This window comes from Caretta caretta, chromosome 1, assembly GCF_965140235.1.
Source record: "Caretta caretta isolate rCarCar2 chromosome 1, rCarCar1.hap1, whole genome shotgun sequence".
Lineage (NCBI taxonomy): Eukaryota > Metazoa > Chordata > Testudines > Cheloniidae > Caretta > Caretta caretta.
In genome coordinates this window covers 209,976,874-209,994,367 of record NC_134206.1, presented here as the reverse complement: position 1 = coordinate 209,994,367, position 17,494 = coordinate 209,976,874, and the positions used below count along the sequence as shown (strand labels likewise).

At 43.0% G+C, this 17,494-nt stretch overlaps 1 protein-coding gene across 2 annotated transcripts in view; it reads left to right on the top strand.

Annotated features, from left to right (window-relative positions):
* Positions 1–17,494, top strand: part of MAN1A2 (mannosidase alpha class 1A member 2) — a 312,951-nt gene that overhangs the window by 285,373 nt on the left and 10,084 nt on the right. Inside the window, exons 11-12 of one of the 2 annotated variants that reach the window (XM_048819895.2) lie at positions 11,078–11,250; positions 16,141–16,256. In XM_048819895.2, coding sequence (XP_048675852.1) covers positions 11,078–11,250; positions 16,141–16,256 — 289 coding nt within the window. Of the gene's footprint in view, positions 1–605; positions 1,233–11,077; positions 11,251–16,140; positions 16,257–17,494 lie in introns of those variants that run through there. The other variant, XM_048819886.2, reaches the window with a different exon arrangement.

Below are 17,494 nucleotides of genomic sequence, written 5' to 3'. Positions count from 1 at the left end.
GGTTAGGACTGCATGCCTGCCTAGATGCGGAATAGGGCGTTGATGTGCTCTGTCACATTGCGGTAATCGGCCTCAGTGATGTCTTCAAAGGTCTCATCCAGAACTTGGTCAATGCGCTTGCGCAGGTTTCTCGGGAGAGCCACTGTCGTCCTTGTCTCAGGCTAATTTGTCTGCGCCACTGTGCCATGAGGGGCGGGGGAACCATTGCTGCACACAGGCAAGCTGCATATGGGCCAGGGCAGAATCCGCATTGCAATAGAAAACCCTCCCTTGCTTCCCAGGTCACCCTCAGCAGCGAGATACCTTCCAGGATGAACTCCTGTGGAAAATGTGGGGACAGTGTTCAGTATAGGGACCCCGTGCCACTGTTGGCTCTCCCCAAGACACAGAAAACCAGAGGACAGTACAGCCATGAAACAATCAGTTACGCTTGACCCTGTGCTTACTCACCATTTGGGGGCTCCCGTGGGTTATGTGTGCTCACTTTGGGATGGGCAAATTATGCTATTGTGTAGACTGTGCTTGCCCTTAAGTATGGGGGAATCATTGCTCTTTCTGGTGTGAACAATGCTGGCTCTGTTAAGTGTTGCATTTTGCCATTACAGATGCAACCTTGAGATCTCAGCCGTCCGTGTTATCACCGGCTGAAAGACTCCAAAGAATCAGAAAGAGGCGACGTAGAAGCAGGGAAGACATGTTGCATGAAGTAATGCAGCATTCAAGTAAGGAAAATCAAAAAGTGCAGGACAGTGAAAGGAGGATCCACCAGCAGAATGAGGACCTCCGGCAGCAAAGCATGGATCGGCTAATAAGCATAATGGAGCGCCAAGCGGACTCTATCCAAGCGATCATAGCCATGCAGGCAGAACACTACCGTGCCTGACCCCCCCCCCCCCCGCAGCCCTTGTCCCCAACCTCTTTCCCTTGTGCCCCCAGGTCACCTCCAACCCACTTTCTCCAACATCCGGGTTCTTATCTCCAACACCTGTAGCTTCAACACCCAGACCTGAAAACGACAACCCTTACCCACTGCACTCAACCCCCATCACCATGCAGTACAGCCATCCTGAAGTGCAGCACTCATTGCACAGCACTCCAGACAGGAATACTGAGTATGAGAACAGGACATACACAAATCTGTGATTGTACCATTCCCCACCCCACCCCCTTGCCCTTTCTGTTTCCCAAGCAGTTGTGTTTCTTTTCAATAAATGGATTTTTGGCTTTGAAAACATTCTTTATTATTGCATAAAGTAAAAGATACCTTAGCCCAAGAAAGAAACAGGCACTGCAAGTCAGCGTAGCAAACACAGATTCCTACTAACATTGGAACCACTGCAGTTCACTCCCGTGCAGGGCACCAGACATTACTGGTGGCTTTCAGCCTCAGATTGCTCCCTCAAGGCATCCCTAATCCTTGCAGCCCCACGCTGGGCCCCTCTAATAGCTGTGCTCTCTGGCTGTTCAAATTCAGCCTACAGGTGTTGAACCTCCAAGTTCCATGTCTGAGTGAATCATTCACCCTTCCCTTCACAAATGTTATGGAGGGTACAGCATGCGGATATAACCGTCGGGATGCTGTCATCGGCCAGGTCCAGCTTCCCATACAGAGAGCGCCAGCAGCCCTTTAAACGGCCAAAAGCACACTCCACAGTCATTCTGCACTGGCTCAGCCTGTTGTTGAACCGCTCCTTGCTGCTGTCAAGGCTCCCTGTGTAGGATTTCATGAGCCACGGCATTAAAAGGTAAGCGGGGTCTCCAAGGATCCCAGTGGGCATTTCATCTTCTCCTACGGTGATCTTCTGGTCTGGTAAAAAAGTCCTGGCTTGCAGCTTCCTGAACAGGCGAGTGTTCTGAAAGATGTGTGCATCATGCACCTTTCCGGGCCAGCCTGCGTTAATGTCAATGGAACGCCCATGGTGATCCACAAGCGCCTGGAGAACCATAGAGAAATACCCCTTCCGATTAACGTACTCGAAGGCTAGGTGGGCTGGTGCCAGAATTGGAATATGCATGCCATCTATCGCCCCCTGCAGTTAGGGAAACCCATTTGTGCAAATCCATCCACAATGTCATGTACGTTACCCAGAGTCACGGTTCTTCAGAGCAGGATGCAATTAATGGCCCTGCACACTTGCATCAACACGATTCCAACGGTCGACTTTCCCACTCCAAACTGGTTAGCGACCGATCTGTAGCTGTCTGGAGTTGCCAGCTTCCAGATTGCAGTAGCCACCCGCTTCTCCACCGTCAGGGCAGCTCTCAATCTCGTGTCCTTGCGCCGCAGGGTGGAGGCAAGCTCCTCACACAGTCCCATGAAAGTGTCTTTTCTCATCCAAAAGTTCTGCAGCCACTGCTCGTCATCCCAGTCTTGCATGACGATGTGATCCCACCACTCAGTGCTTGTTTCCCGAGCCCAAAAGCAGCGTTCCACAGTGGTGGGCATGTCTGTGAATGCCACAAGCAAACTCGTGTCATATGCATTACTCGAGTCAATATCGTCGAGCCCTCACTGTCACTTTGGATCATAAGGAATAAGTCGACTGTCAAACGTGATGTGCTGGTGAGATTCATCAGCATACTCCTCAGCAGTTTGGGCTCCATTCCCGCAGACCAAAAGAGAAGACAGAGCACACAGTACAAAAAACGTTGAAAGATGGCACCAAATGTGGACCGAAGCACAGGGATTGCTGGGATGCGAACCGATGCATCACGGGGCATTGGGACAGGACCCAGAATGCCCCGCACCCCCGCCTCCTTCCCACAAGCCACAGCGCCAGAATGGGAAGAGGTGCTCTGTAGGATAGCTGCCCACAATGCACCACTCCCAATGCCCTGCAAGTGTCGCAAATGGGGCCACGCCAGTGCGCTTGCAGCTGTCAGTGTGGACAGACTGCAGGGCTTTCCCTACTGCGCTGTACGAAGGGTGGGTTTAACTCACAGCGCTCTACATCTGCAAGTGTAGCCAGGCCCTAACTCACATCATTTTTATGCCAGCGTAACTTTCTTGACTTAACTGGAGTTACTCCTGATTTATGCGCCAGTGTAAGTGAATGTAGAATCAGACCTTAAGACTTGTATGTTTGGTCTTCTATGTCTATCCCTGACTTGTTTTCTAAATATAGTTTTGTGTGCAGATCATTCAGATGATCAGCCTCACCCTCTTGAAACACACAATTAGTGTGTGAAATCGTTACAATTTGAAGTCAGCCTCACCCTCTTGAAACATAAATTAGTGTGTGAAATCGTTACAATTTGAAGTCACACTGGTGAATTGCTGTTTTCCATGGTTCAAAAATCCCATTTGTCATGCCAGTGCTCTCCTGCCTCTGGCGAAAATGAACACTGGTACATTTTTGCTGGCTGTACAAGTTCACAAACAGGTGCAGATTGTACAGCAGTTCCAACAGTTTGGTGAAATTGTGAATCAGTTTGAAAATGAAGACAGTGAAATGTTAAAGGCTATTAAATTAAACTTGAAGATTTTGGGGCATTGAAACTCAGTAGCTCTCAATTATATCATTGAACACCGATGGACACATTTATCAATGAGGATAGTCCAAATAAAGCTAGCCCTTTCCATTACCTCAGGTCTCTCATTGATAAGGGTATGCTGTCTCTATTTATAGCAAACACCCCTGGCAACCAGAAGTTACATAATCCCTGTTGTGTATTCCCTGAACTCTGTCCCCTCACTATTAAAAGACCAAGCCTTAGAGATGGTGCAGAAATGTGTGCATGGGCCCCACAACCAGCACTTCATACAACTATTATGTGACTGAGCCTCTGGTTTGCGTTTCATTTGCAGTTATAATTGATTTGTTAAGATTATGGTGGTCTGTATAGTTTTGACAGGTTTCAGAGGAACAGCCGTGTTAATCTGTATTTGCAAAAAAAAAAGGAGTACTTGTGGCACCTTAGAGACTAACCAATTTATTTGAGCGTAAGCTTTCGTGAGCTACAGCTCACTTCATCGGGTGCATACTGTGGAAAGTGGAGAAGATCTTTTTATACACACAAAGCATGAAAAAATACCTCCCCCCACCCCACTCTCCTGCTGGTAATAGCTTATCTAAAGTGATCACTCTCCTTACAATGTGTATAATAATCAAGTTGGGCCATTTCCAGCACAAATCCAGGTTTTCTCACCACCACCACCCCCCCACACACACAAACCCACTCTCCTCCTGGTAATAGCTTATCTAAAGTGACCACTCTCCTTACAATGTGTATGATAATCAAGGTGGGCCATTTCCAGCACAAATCCAGGGTTTAACAAGAACGTCTGAGGAGGGGGGGTGGTCGGAAAAAACAAGGGGAAATAGGTTACCTTGCATAATGACTTAGCCACTCCCAGTCTCTATTCAAGCCTAAGTTAATTGTATCCAATTTGCAAATGGGAGTGGCTAAGTCATTATGCAAGGTAACCTATTTCCCCTTGTTTTTTCCTACCCCCCCCCCAGACGTTCTTGTTAAACCCTGGATTTGTGCTGGAAATGGCCCACCTTAATTATCATACACATTGTAAGGAGAGTGGTCGCTTTAGATAAGCTATTACCAGCAGGAGAGTGGGTTTGTATGTGTGTGGGGGGGGGGTGTGTGAGAAAACCTGGATTTGTGCTGGAAATGGCCCAACTTGATTATCATACACATTGTAAGGAGAGTGATCACTTTAGATAAGCTATTACCAGCAGGAGAGTGGGATGGGGGGAGGTATTTTTTCATGCTTTGTGTGTATAAAAAGATCTTCTACACCTTTCACAGTATGCATCCGATGAAGTGAGCTGTAGCTCACGAAAGCTTATGCTCAAATAAATTGGTTAGTCTCTAAGGTGCCACAAGTACTCCTTTTTTTTTGTATAGTTTTGGCTATCCTGAATGATAGTTTGCATTAGAGAACTCACACACTTAACAAAGCACAATCAACTGATCCAGTCAAGGGAATTTTCAAATAGTACCAGCAACCTGGAAACTGGGTCTGTTCTTATTGACAGTAGAGTATAGATGGTACTTCAAGGTCAAGGCTGAGGGTATTTGCAAATCACTGTACTACAGCTTGCAATGTGCTCACCGCTGTTTCCGTCTTTGGGTGAATCTAGAGCTCCATTCCTGGTTAAGTTTCATTTACACAAAATTCATACAAATCAAAGGAAGGGAAAAATATGCTGAAGTAATATTGCATAAGCATTCTGGAGCATCATTATATTTAACTTCATTAAAAAAATCAGTGATAAAATTCTTTTAAATGTTTGACTTTAAAGGGCAAGCCTTCGCACAGCCTGGGGAGCTGAGGATCAGTCTGCTGCTTTTATTCTTGATTTCTTTGTGTTTGTGGTTCATTTTAGTGAAAGTTTTCTCTAGAATGAAGATGTCTTGAGTTTATCCCCACATGCCATCAGCTACAATATATAAGCTATATTGCCAGCAAGAGACACAAGAAAAAAAAAAGCTTTCCTACTCCAGCCACAAAGAGGTTGCACTCACACCAGTTCAGTTTTTATCTTCTCATTTGAATTTGTGTCCCCTCAACTTTTTACTTTTGACATCCCCTTCAATGTGGTTATAAGACTCAGATGTTTTCACTTTTTTGTGTTTGTCCATTTTTGCATGGGGTGATGTAGTCGAAGTGGATGCAGAATGAACATTGTGCAGAAGGAATCATCACTGTAAATGGCAAAGAAATCGAGGAGGTTGACAAATATATTTACCTGGGTCAGGAGCTGAGCAGAGACAAATTATTCAAAGGGGAATGCAATAGGAGGCAAAAGGCAGGGTGGGCAAGTGTCAACAAAATAAAGACGTCTCTAATGGATGATGAACTGCCCATGAAGAAAAGGAAAGAACTGTTTAACTCCACTGTTCTGCCAGCAATGATATATGGAGCAGAGAGCTGGTCAACGACAAAACTGGAGGAAGAAAAATTCGCTGTCACCCAGAGAGCAATGGAAAAGCGAATGTGTAAGACATCGCTCCATGATCATATGCCGAATGAGGAGATCAGAAGGCGTACAGAGGTGACCGATGTAGTGCAGGCAATGTATGACACAAAGCAAAAATGGGCGTATCATGTAGTCCACAAGCAAGACAATAGGTGGATAACCCGCATCAGTGACTGGATCCCCAGAGACCACAAGCGACCACTGGGCAGACCGAAAATACCTAGGTCTCCTTGATAAGACACAGACAAACCAAAACAGCTTCTGTAAAAGAAAGTTATGCTTCTCTTATCATTGAGCTCTTTGAGTGTGTCAGTAAAATTGTGAATAAAGGAGAAATGGACTTTCAAAAAGCCTTTCTCAAAGTTCCTCACAAATGAGCTATTGAGAAAGCTGTATCTCTCCACATGACTACTTAAATTATTGTCATGGATTAGAAACTAGCTAAGAGACAGAAAACAAAGAATACAGATAGATGGTCAAATTTTCATCATGGCAAAAGTGGATGCTGACCCTAGGGATCAGGATTAGCATTGTTTAATATATTTAAACTCCCTTGGAAAAAGGGTCTATAATGGGTGCCAAATTTATAGGTGATACAAAATAATTCAAGATTGTTAAGGCTAGAAAAGATTGTGAGAAACTGCAGTGGGAATAGGCAACATAGTGGCAGATGAAATTCACTGCTGACAAATGCAAGTAATGCATGCTGGAAGAAGTAATTTCAAATACTCATTGACCTTAGTGGGTTCTAAATTAAGAGTAGCAACTCAAGACAGAAAGACCTGGACAACTCAATGAATCTGCTCAATGTGCAGCAGCAGTTAAAAAAGCAAATAAAATGTCAGGCTATATAAGAAAGGGGATAGATAATATTTTAAAAACTATTACATAAAAAAAAGCTACAGTAAAAGAATATTTCTTTTTTAAATTCAAGTACTCAGAACTTGTGAAATGCCAGATTTATGGTTGCTTGTGCACCTCATCCATCCATCCTGTGAACTGAATGATCCATCCTATGGAAAAAATAGCTTGTGATTACGTATTTAAATACTGTATCATAATGCATGGGCAAAAGGGGGTAGAACAAAGTTCTTTGAGCAACCATAAATTTAGCATTTCCTAACTTTCAAGTGCTTGACATGGCAACCTAAATAATGTTCATTTAACATTTTTTTTATTTAATTTCCTGGGTGTTTTAAAGGAAAAAGGTTAAAATAAATTCTCCTATGTGCAAGGTAACAATCTCCCCAATAAGTATTAGGGTTTCAATCCTGAGTCTTCTGGATTGCAGCACAAACTGTTACCATTTGAGTTAGCTGACGGCAGGAGGAGGCTGCTATCCCAGAGTGGGGAATGAACCTCTAGGTCCAGGTGCTGCGGTCAGTGCGAGAGCGCCTGGCCTGGCCCAGCCCTTATCTCTAGCTCTCTCCCACCGTGGGAGTTGGGGGAGCTCTTGCACTATGAAGTACTCTCAGAGGGGGCATATTAAGGCCATGTGCTGGGTCTGGGGCAGGGGAGCCCAGCCCAACTCTGTTCTTCATCACACCCGTGCTACAGCTGCACTGGCAGCTTCCAGGTATTCTCAGGGCAGCTGCGACTGCTTTGAGGAATGCATTTGAGAGAAGAGAAATCACATTCTATTCTTTTGACATTTCTCAGCAAAAGTTGAATGGAATTTTCATAAGAAATTTTCTTTCTGTATCCTGAGGACATTTCCCTGCCAAATATCAAAGGCTGTTACAAACAATGGAGGGATGAGAATTTCCTCAAAGAAATTATGGCAAGAATCCTTTATAATAGAAAGTGTTAGGAATTGTAAAAGGGTGGATGGGTCACTACCAACTTCCCCTATAATAATGTCATCATATAAATCACAGGACACCATCATCTGCAATACTGTGTTCATTTCCTGTCACTCCATCTCATCAAAGATATAAGTAAATAAAGGCAATCGATTCGGCCAACAAAAACGATATGTGGCCTGGAGAAGTTTCTATGTGATGAGTGAAAACTTTGGAGGCCAAGTTCTATTGTTACACTACTGTTAATCCAAAGTAACTCAGTTGACTTTAGTGATGTTACTCCAGATTTACGCCAGTGTGACTTGGGGCATAATATTGTTCTATTTAGTATGGTGAGACTAATAAGGGACATGATAGAGGTATATAAAAAAAGAGTGGTATTGTGAAGAGAGGGTATTTTGACCACTCCTTTTTATCTATTCAAATAACACAAGAGGACAGTCAATGAAATTGGAAAGGCAACAAACTGAAACCTGATAAATCAACCGGCAGAATGCACTGTCTCAAGGATACTATAGAAATTAAGAGCTTAGCAAGATTCCAAAAACGGGTAGACACATATGGATACTGAGAACACCCAGGTTTGTGTTATATAGGGGTTTTATTTAATAAAGGACATAGACCTTTATACTTAAGAACATACCCCAGCCATTAACTGACAGAGTTTAGAAACTGTCTGTGGGCTGTTTATTCTACAGTTGTCCATGAGGACGTTTCTTGCATCTTCCTCCGAAGATTCTGATTATGGTAACTGTCAGTGACTTGGATACTGGATTAGTTGGTTTTATCGATAGTGGTAAATCCTGCCATTCCCAATAACACAAACTGCATAAGTAATTGATTCATGAATATGACTTCAGACAAGGTAGGGCCAAAGTAAGAGCAGGTACTGGCCCTGTTCCAAGACTGGCTATAATCAGATAAACAGACAAAGGAAATGTGGGACAGATGTGATAGTTGTTCTCCTAGGAAATGTAAAATGACACTATATACTGATGGACTGGTTCTGCAGCTACAAACTACTGAGGGTCTCTTCCTCAGTTTTTATATTATAGGTCAGAAAGCAACATTGACGACAAGAAAACATTTGGTTTTCCGACTCTTTCTTTCCTTTTCACTAGATAGTTAGTTTCTAGGCAAAATTAGGACTAAAGTCTCAAGAGTTAGGTTCCTAAATCCATACTTAAGCACATCAATAAGTGCCCTAATTTTAACAGTGTTGAACACCCACAGCTCCCATGGAAATCACCTTCACTTGGCTAAAGTCTCTTTAGGAGCCAGTCCTGTTATACTTTAATTCTACACTCTTGTGTGTTTCCAAAATCATTCTCTGTTTGCCCCCACTGCCTAGATTGAGGCCCCTCAATCTCCTGGACACCTAGATAAAACATCTGGATTTGAACAGTGTGTTAGACTATAGTAAAATATCGATGATGGACCCCAATACCAGATGTTTCTTTGCATGGAAGAAGGATGCTGTCCAACAGGATACTCGGTTTAAATTGTCTTTCCTCCTCTGCCGTGCCTTGAGTAGAAGCAGTGGTTCAAACTCCTGGAAGAGTTCATGAAAGAGGCATTAAAAGTCCAGCCAGATTGACAATGAGGCCATCTCATTTATTATAAGAGTGTGCTGCATTCCATGTGTTGCCTTGATTCCAGATACAAGTGCCGGGAGAAGCACTCCCTGCTCTATTCTTCTTCCGGAAAGTGAAAGCACTCCCTTCAGATCCCTGGTCTCAGCTTCAGTGGCCACTGCAGCACCACGCTCCATATCCTTCCTGCTCAGGTAATTCGGTTTCTATACGTGAGTCATAGACGGAGCAGGTATTATACATCTAGATCCATAAGAGGAAACAGTTCCTTGGAGACATGTCCTCTCCTCCTGTGATGCCTAGAGAAAGAAGTTATGGAAGTAGCTATTTGCAGACACTGTGCCCTTGATCCGAGACAGGGGCCAACCTGCTCCATGCAGCAAAAGTCTCATCTTGTGAGTCCTCTCAGAAGCAGAGAATAGAGCAGATGCGATGGTGTTTCTTCTGCAGCAGCAGAACATCAAGGGGTAGCCTTTCTGTAGAAGCATTACCTCTTTGTGTTGTTGTACCCTTCCCCCATTGGGCAACCAGCTGCCAACAGAATAGTCAGAGTTGTGGTGAAAATTCTTGGGGTGTCCAATAAAAGAGGATGACATGACCGGGGTACTTTAGGATTTAATGAACATCATACTATGAATACTATGTAGGCATGTCATTTAAAACTGTATGTATGATAATGCTTATGCATGGGGGAAGAAGTAAGTTTGAGTTGTATTTTGTCTGCTGCACATGTAAAAATATTGTATTCTTTTCTGGCAAAACCTACCTACACATCAGATGCAGACAGAGTGTAGCCCACAGGTCACATGCACAGCAGGGCATTCTGTCATGTAGCCTGCTGCTCTGCCATTTGGATCAAGGTGCAGTGTGGCATCCTGAGGTCTGTTGTCTCCAGTAGCTGCATCTTGGTGTGAAAGGTAGCACTTCAGCAGGCAACTCTATTTTGAAGAAACACAGCCCTCCAAATCCTGGCAAGATGCCATTATGGCCTCCTTTATGGCAAAGATTGTGCACCCCTGAGGTTCATAGATTTTGAAATATAACAGAATATTTACTGCCTTGTTATAAACCCTTGGAAATAAGTTGATCTGTAAAGCACCTCAGCTTCAATGGCCTAAATGCACTGCCAGAGATCCTAGATCAGTGGTGGAGAATGATGGTCTAGGGATGGTCTGACGGCGAACCGCGGCCACTGGGAGTTGTGGGGGGCTGTGCCTATGGACGGTCAATGTCAGCAAAATGTCTCATGGCCCGCAATCAGCTTACCCTGCTGGGCTGCATGCGACCCATGGGCTGCAGGTTGCCCACCACTGGCCTAGATGGAAATACAGACTATCTGCGATGATGATTCCTAATTCACCTTCTAAGGCCTTTTCCCATCCTGCCATATTAAATCAATAGAATGTTAAAAATGTTCCTGACCATTTTTCTCATGTATAGCAAGAACCAATCTGTCTCACTTTAATTTTACCTTATAACTGAATGTGTTAAAATGCTTATATTCTTAGTGTTTTATTAGTTTCTAAGGGGACTACTATTCTCCTGTCAAGATAGGTAGATTTAACACAGGGATCGAACACATTATTCATTAGAAATATCAGAAGCCTTGACAATAGGAAATATTTATGAGACTGTTCAAAGAAAAGCTAGATTTTGTTTCTGATTTATTTGCTTGCTTTGTATAACTCCCTCCCCCAAAGACTGGAAAGGAATAAAGTATTCCTGTTCTCTTTTCTCTCTGCAGCATTAAAGCTGGGTCCTGAAGCGTTCAAATTTGATGGTGGCCTAGAGGCAGTGGCAGTGCGGCAGAATGAAAAATATTACATTCTAAGACCAGAGGTGATCGAGACCTATTGGTATATGTGGAGATTTACACATGATCCCAAGTACAGGCAGTGGGGCTGGGAAGCAGCACAGGTAATTGCTGATTGGCTCAGTCAATATAATTATTCTGCTTTGTTCTTCTGTAGCTCTTTTCACCCCAAACAATTTCCAAACAATAATTTATTAGTCATCACCAGCCCCTGTAAAATAGATTGGTGGTGTTGGTGGTGGCGATTACTATTATTTTTCCTGTATAACAAATGGAGAAATGGATGCATAGATAGGTGATCTGCTCAAGGTTACACAACAAGTGAGAGGCAGAGTTGGCAGTAGAGCCCAGTAGCCATGACACCCAGGCCCTATTCTAATCAGTAGAATCCCAGGCCCAGTAAGGGTTTCTCTGAGACAAGCTTTGGAGGTTTTAGCCCACAGTGTTTTCCTGTGCCTCTCTGTGTGAGAGGATACCAAGCTCTTCCTTGAGCTCTTCCCCCAGTTTTCAGGGCAGCTTCTTCACATGCTCTTCAAATATGTCAGTGTGGATCCCACTGTCGGTGCACATGCATTGTCCTAGCAGTGTCCTAGCAACTCTATCATGGTCTATCTTAATCTAAACTTCTGAAATTCTTCAGACCAATCTTCATCCCTTTACCTTCAACCTTTTGGACTCAATAATCTTTGTCCATATTGAAATCCTTCAGTCAGACCTCCCTGAACAACTTCCACCCTCTAAACAGACCCCACCCCCCACATACAGGATCATAAGATGGCAGACTCAAAATCAGTGGGCTTCAGTCCCTACCCATCATGCAAACTAATCCTGCTTACAGATGGGCACAGCAGGTGCCTTTTCTGCCTGGATGAACCACACTTTCCAAGCAGGTGCTTTTCTTCTCCACTAAAACCAGAAAATTGTGGGATGTGAAGCTCAAGCTCCACCTCTTAGAACAATCTGTGAGAATGGCATTGGACCCAGAAAATCTGGGTTCAAAAACCCGCATACCAACCAAACCTGTAAACTCAAAGTCTTGTCTCTCTCACCAACAGAAGTTGGTCCCATAAAAGATATTACCTCCCCCACCTTTTCTATATAATAAAATAGTCAAGGTTTTAGAACACAGATCATCGAGATTTCTCTCATTGGTCCTTTTAGCAACTACACATTGCAAACATTTCAAAGTATGGCCATTATCCGTATTACACTATAGCAAAATGGAATCACGTAGTAACTGTGTGGCCTAATGGAAAGACTAGTGAACTGAGACTATTCCTAGCTCTGCCATTGGCCTGCTGGGTGACCTTGGCAGGTCACTTCATCGCTCTGTGCCTCGGCTTCCCATATGAAAAGTGGGGATAATGTTGTGAAGTTCTTTGAGATCTACTGATGAAAAGCACTATATAAAAACGAGGTCTTTTGATTAGTACCTAGCTGCAGTAGCAGATCAACTGCAAACCTAGGTGAGAACTACACCTGTCTAAATGACCACTAACTCCTACCAACTAACATTTCTTTTTCAATTTTAAAAAACCTAAGAAATTAAATGGTAATCTTTGTTAATGCAGAGTTAAGGTTGCCTGGTGATAGCTTGTGCCCTTGCAGAATGGTGAGTTCAGCAAAGGTCAAACTTCTGAAAAACAGGAAACGAGTTAAGTTAAAGTTAAGTTAAATACCCACACAACCTTAAAACTGCCCTTTTTGAGCAACCGCCATAACACTCACGCTCTGCCTTTTCACTGTAATGGACAGGCACTGCCTGCATTTGCCCTGCGTTCAAACACTGAGCCTACTCCCCCAACAGAATACCTCACTTTTTAAAATTTAATGTCATCGTATCCTTTTACATCTCACCTCACTGCTTACAGTACCCATGACAAGACCACTACAGTGCCCTGCTACTGAACATAAGTCCGGCCATAGTAGGACAGACCAATGGTTTATCTAGCCCCGAATCCTGTCTTCTGACAGTGGCTGGTGCCAGATGCTTCAGAGGTAGTAAATAGCACAGGGCAATCATCAGGTGATCCATCCCCTGTCGTCCAGGCCCAGCTTCTAACATTCAGAGGTTTAGGGGCACCCAGGAACTTACCTCATTCTTTTTTTAACCTGGTTCTACTTTTGACCTTCACAACATCCTCTGGCAATAAGTACCATGGGTTAACTGTGTGTTGTGTGAAGCAGTACTTCCTTGTCTTAGTTTTAAACCTGCTGCCTATTAATTTTATTGGGTCACCTCTGGTTCGTGTGTTATGTAAAGGGGTAAATAACACTTCCCTATTCACATTCTCCCCATGATTCATGATTTTGTAGACCTCTATCATATCCCCCCCTTAGTCACCTCTTTTCCAAGCTGAAAAGTCCCAGTTTTATTAATCTCTCCTCATACCGAAGCTGTTACATACCCCTCATCATTTTTGTTGCCCTTTTCTCTACTTTTTCCAATTCTAGTGTATTTTTTTGAGATGGGATAACCAGAACTGCACACGCAGTATTCAAGATGTGAACGTACCATGGATTTATATAGAGGCAACATGATATTTTCTGTCTTATTATCTATCCCTTTCCTAATGGTTCCTAACATTCTGTTTGCTTTTTTGACTTTCGCTGCACACTGAGCAGATGTTTTCAGGGAAACTATCCACAGTAACTCCAAGATCTCTTTCTTGAGTGTTAACAACTAATTTATACCCCCTCATTTTGTATGTATAATTGGGATTGTTTCCCAATGTGCATTACTTTGCATTTATCAACATTGAATTTCATCTGCCATTTTGTTGCGCAGTCTGATACAACCTACACAATTGGGTATTGAAGTGATGCCGACTGGAACCTCAAGGTACACATGTACATCCTTCCTTTAATAACACATGAGGAGACTCAGGCCCAGATCTCTTTCTATCACCGTCACAGCTCTGTAATGCTCCTCTAATTAATTCCCAGATCTCATATCACAATAACTGCTCTTTCAAGTTGCCCCAGCCATTCAGTACAGCTACACCTAACAAGGAATGCAGCTGAGTGCATGCAGATAATTCTCAGTGGCTATTGTCCACTTGCAGGAGGCAGAGTTAAGTTTGTGTAGGCATTTACCTTAACTATGTATTACCTCATTTTCAGAAGTCTGAATTTTGCTGAACTTGACTGTCTGGAAAGTCACAAACTATCACGGGGCAACCTTATCTCTGCAATAATGATTTTTTTTGCCATTTAATGCCAGCTCATCGTGGTCCTGTGTGAATTAAGTAGCTAATGTTTGTAACATACTTCGTAAAAGCGAAGTATTGTTTTTAACTTGTAGTATTTATGTTGCTATCAGCATTTTTAATAACTGTTGGAAATTAAAATCTGTCAGAAAGAGCCAGCATAACCCAGTCCAGCCTCCAAAAGTCTTCAGTGGCTGCTGTCATCTTGAATAGAGCTGCTTCCTGAAGAACGTACAGACACTAGCATGCTTTGTGGCCAGGCGACTATTTTAAAGACAGGCCAGTGATGCTGAGACCTGGTGTTCCCCTTCCTCACCCTCTCATCTACCCTCATTTTTAAGAGTCAGAATGAATTAAAGTTTCTTTATAATAGTCCTAGACTTTTATATGACACTTATTCCTCTATTTGACTGATACTGCTGGATTTTGTAGTCATAGATATGGACAATTTTAACCTACAGTCCTACAGTTTTAGGGGAAACCATATAACTTCCCCTTCTAGTTTTCCTGATTGCATCTGCAGATAGTCACAAACACACATTTCCAGTGGAGAATCTCTTTTGTTTCCAGCCCTCCAAGGTTCAGGCATAGATTGTGAGTAGCTCATTTAGTCTGAATTCATTTTCTTTGTGTATAGAGACATCTGTTTCTACACTGCATTTGTTCCCCTGCTTCGACTCCTCTCAGCTTCTGTTGAGCACAACAAACAGAAATTAGAATTAGCAGAAAACCGGGCCTACAATCACCTGTAGAGAAAAGACTCATACAGATTAATGGGCCAAATCTCAGATAACTGAACTCCAGGTAGCTGTGTTCTGTAGTTTGATAATGACAGGCAACTGAAGCCAAACACTTTCTCTGATCTTTGTGCCATCTCCTTCCCTGCGTGAGCCTATTCAAAGAGCTCATGTCTGCTGGGAGGCACCACCAAGTCAGCAGGGAAGCTCAACTAATCTGTGAATCATTGCAGAGTAATTTCTGTGGGGCTGATTTTAATGGCTGACATTCCCATGTGCCGGAAGTATGAGGATGTGAGTAGAATAACAAGGCTCATACAAGGGGTGCTTTGAACAGCTAATGTGTTCTTTTCACTCCTTTCTTCCTTTGTGCTTTTTGCAGCAGTAAGTAGAGAGAGCTAGGTGCTGACCTGTGGACAAGTTTGGATGACATGCAAGGGTTTGAGGACTTGGGATCCACCAACCCCACTCCCACAAAATCCTGGCTGGGATGATTTAGTTGGGGTTGCTCCTGCTTTGAGAAGGGGGTTGGACTAGATGACCTCCTGAGGTCTCTTCCAACCCTAATTTTCTGTGATTCTATGATTCCTCTTTGTATTTGTGTGCTCAGGGTCTTGGATTGCACCATTTCAAAGGCCAGGAGCCCTGCTGGGACAGCTGAGATCAGTGCAGCTGAGTTCAAAATTCAGTTTAAGTAGAAAAGGAAGAGCTCACACAGGAGTCCAAAGAGAGATGGAGGAGGCTGTATGGGTCAGCAGACAGCCCCCAGTGATACGTACAATCCCTTCTGCCCCCTCTTAATAACCTGCTGCAGGAGCCCATGACAAACTACCTCAAAGTTTCTAAAACTCTTCCAGCTCTCCTATCTACAAAGTCCAGTGATATGACTGTCCTTCCCCATTATTTCAGCTGTAATTCTCAATACCATTAGCAGAGTATGTTACTGTATTCTCTGGTCAGTATTGGTCAATCCTTGCTTTGTTGTATCTTTTCAAATATTAAAGTGCAAGTAAAGTATGCCTCTTCTGTTCTTACTTCCTCTCTACAGGCTATTGACAAGTACTGCCGAGTCAGTGGTGGATTTTCGGGGGTCAAGGATGTCTATTCCTCATCTCCTGCATATGACGATGTACAACAGAGCTTTTTCCTTGCTGAAACTCTGAAGTAAGCACATTTCTCTTTATGCATATTCCCATAAAATAGCCTGGGGCACTGCCAGGTACTATACGATTACCCAGTGCCTAAAAGAATAGATTGTATTAACACTTCAATTTCCAGATTGTCACAGGGTGTTTTCCTCTTTTTTGTTTTTATTTTGGAGTCCCCTGGTTTCCCCATTCCAGTCCAGAGAAACCATAGCAAAAATCCCCCAATAACAGAAGTGTGACCTTATTATTCTTAAGACCTCAGTTTGATTTCTTGTATCTCTAGTCAGAACACAAACTGCCAGGGAAAAGGAGAGGTTATCACCTCTAAATAAATTCCATTCATTGGGCGATCATTTAATTTTAGCTGCAGTGAATCAATATGTTTTACATGACCAAGTCCCAAGGCACTGATCTTGCAGAATCTACTCTGCCTACATGTTGCAATGCCCAAGCTGGGGGGACTGTGAATGGGAAAATATGGCATGGTACAAAAATCCACCACAAAGTTATTGGGTATTTTTTCTGTATTTTGTCTGCAGAATGTTTGTTTAGTGGGGATGACTTTTAATTGGAAGCCAGACTCAGCATGTTTTCAAATTTTAGAGATCTTTAAATATTTTTGTTTAGTCAAATTTGTTAACTAGAAGTGGTTCTACTAGGGCACATCTAGTCCATCTTCCAGAGGGTAATGCAGTCTGTTCTCCAGTATTTCATCCAGTCTGGTTTTAAGTGTCCCAAGTAATGGATCTTCTTCCACCTTTTTTCCCCAAGTAAGAACCTAGCAACTACTGTACTAGAACACACCAATGGTACTGAGATACTGCCATGGTGGATGCCATGATAGGAATCTATATAGAGATAACAACGTATTATGGAGGCTTTGCTAACACTCCATAGTTAAGACTGAGCTGAGTTTTGCACTTAAAGCATCTTTTATATATATATGAAAAATACAGTGTCATCTTGTTAAGTACAGAATGAATATTCAGAGAATTTAAAATTAAATCTATTAATTGGTTTGATTGGTTTGGTCTTAAACGAACAGTATAGAGTCTTCAAATTTCCTATGTCGTTAAAACTCACTGAAATCTTGTGCATAGGCTCCACTGAAAAATGTTTAGGATTAATGGACATTATTTGCCATTATTCTTTATGACTGAAATTTCTCCTTCAGCAGAGGTTGAAGAATAATGTTCTACTCCATAGAATTCCACAGAGAGCTCTAAAAATGGCTGCCACACCTGTTGTTCTCAG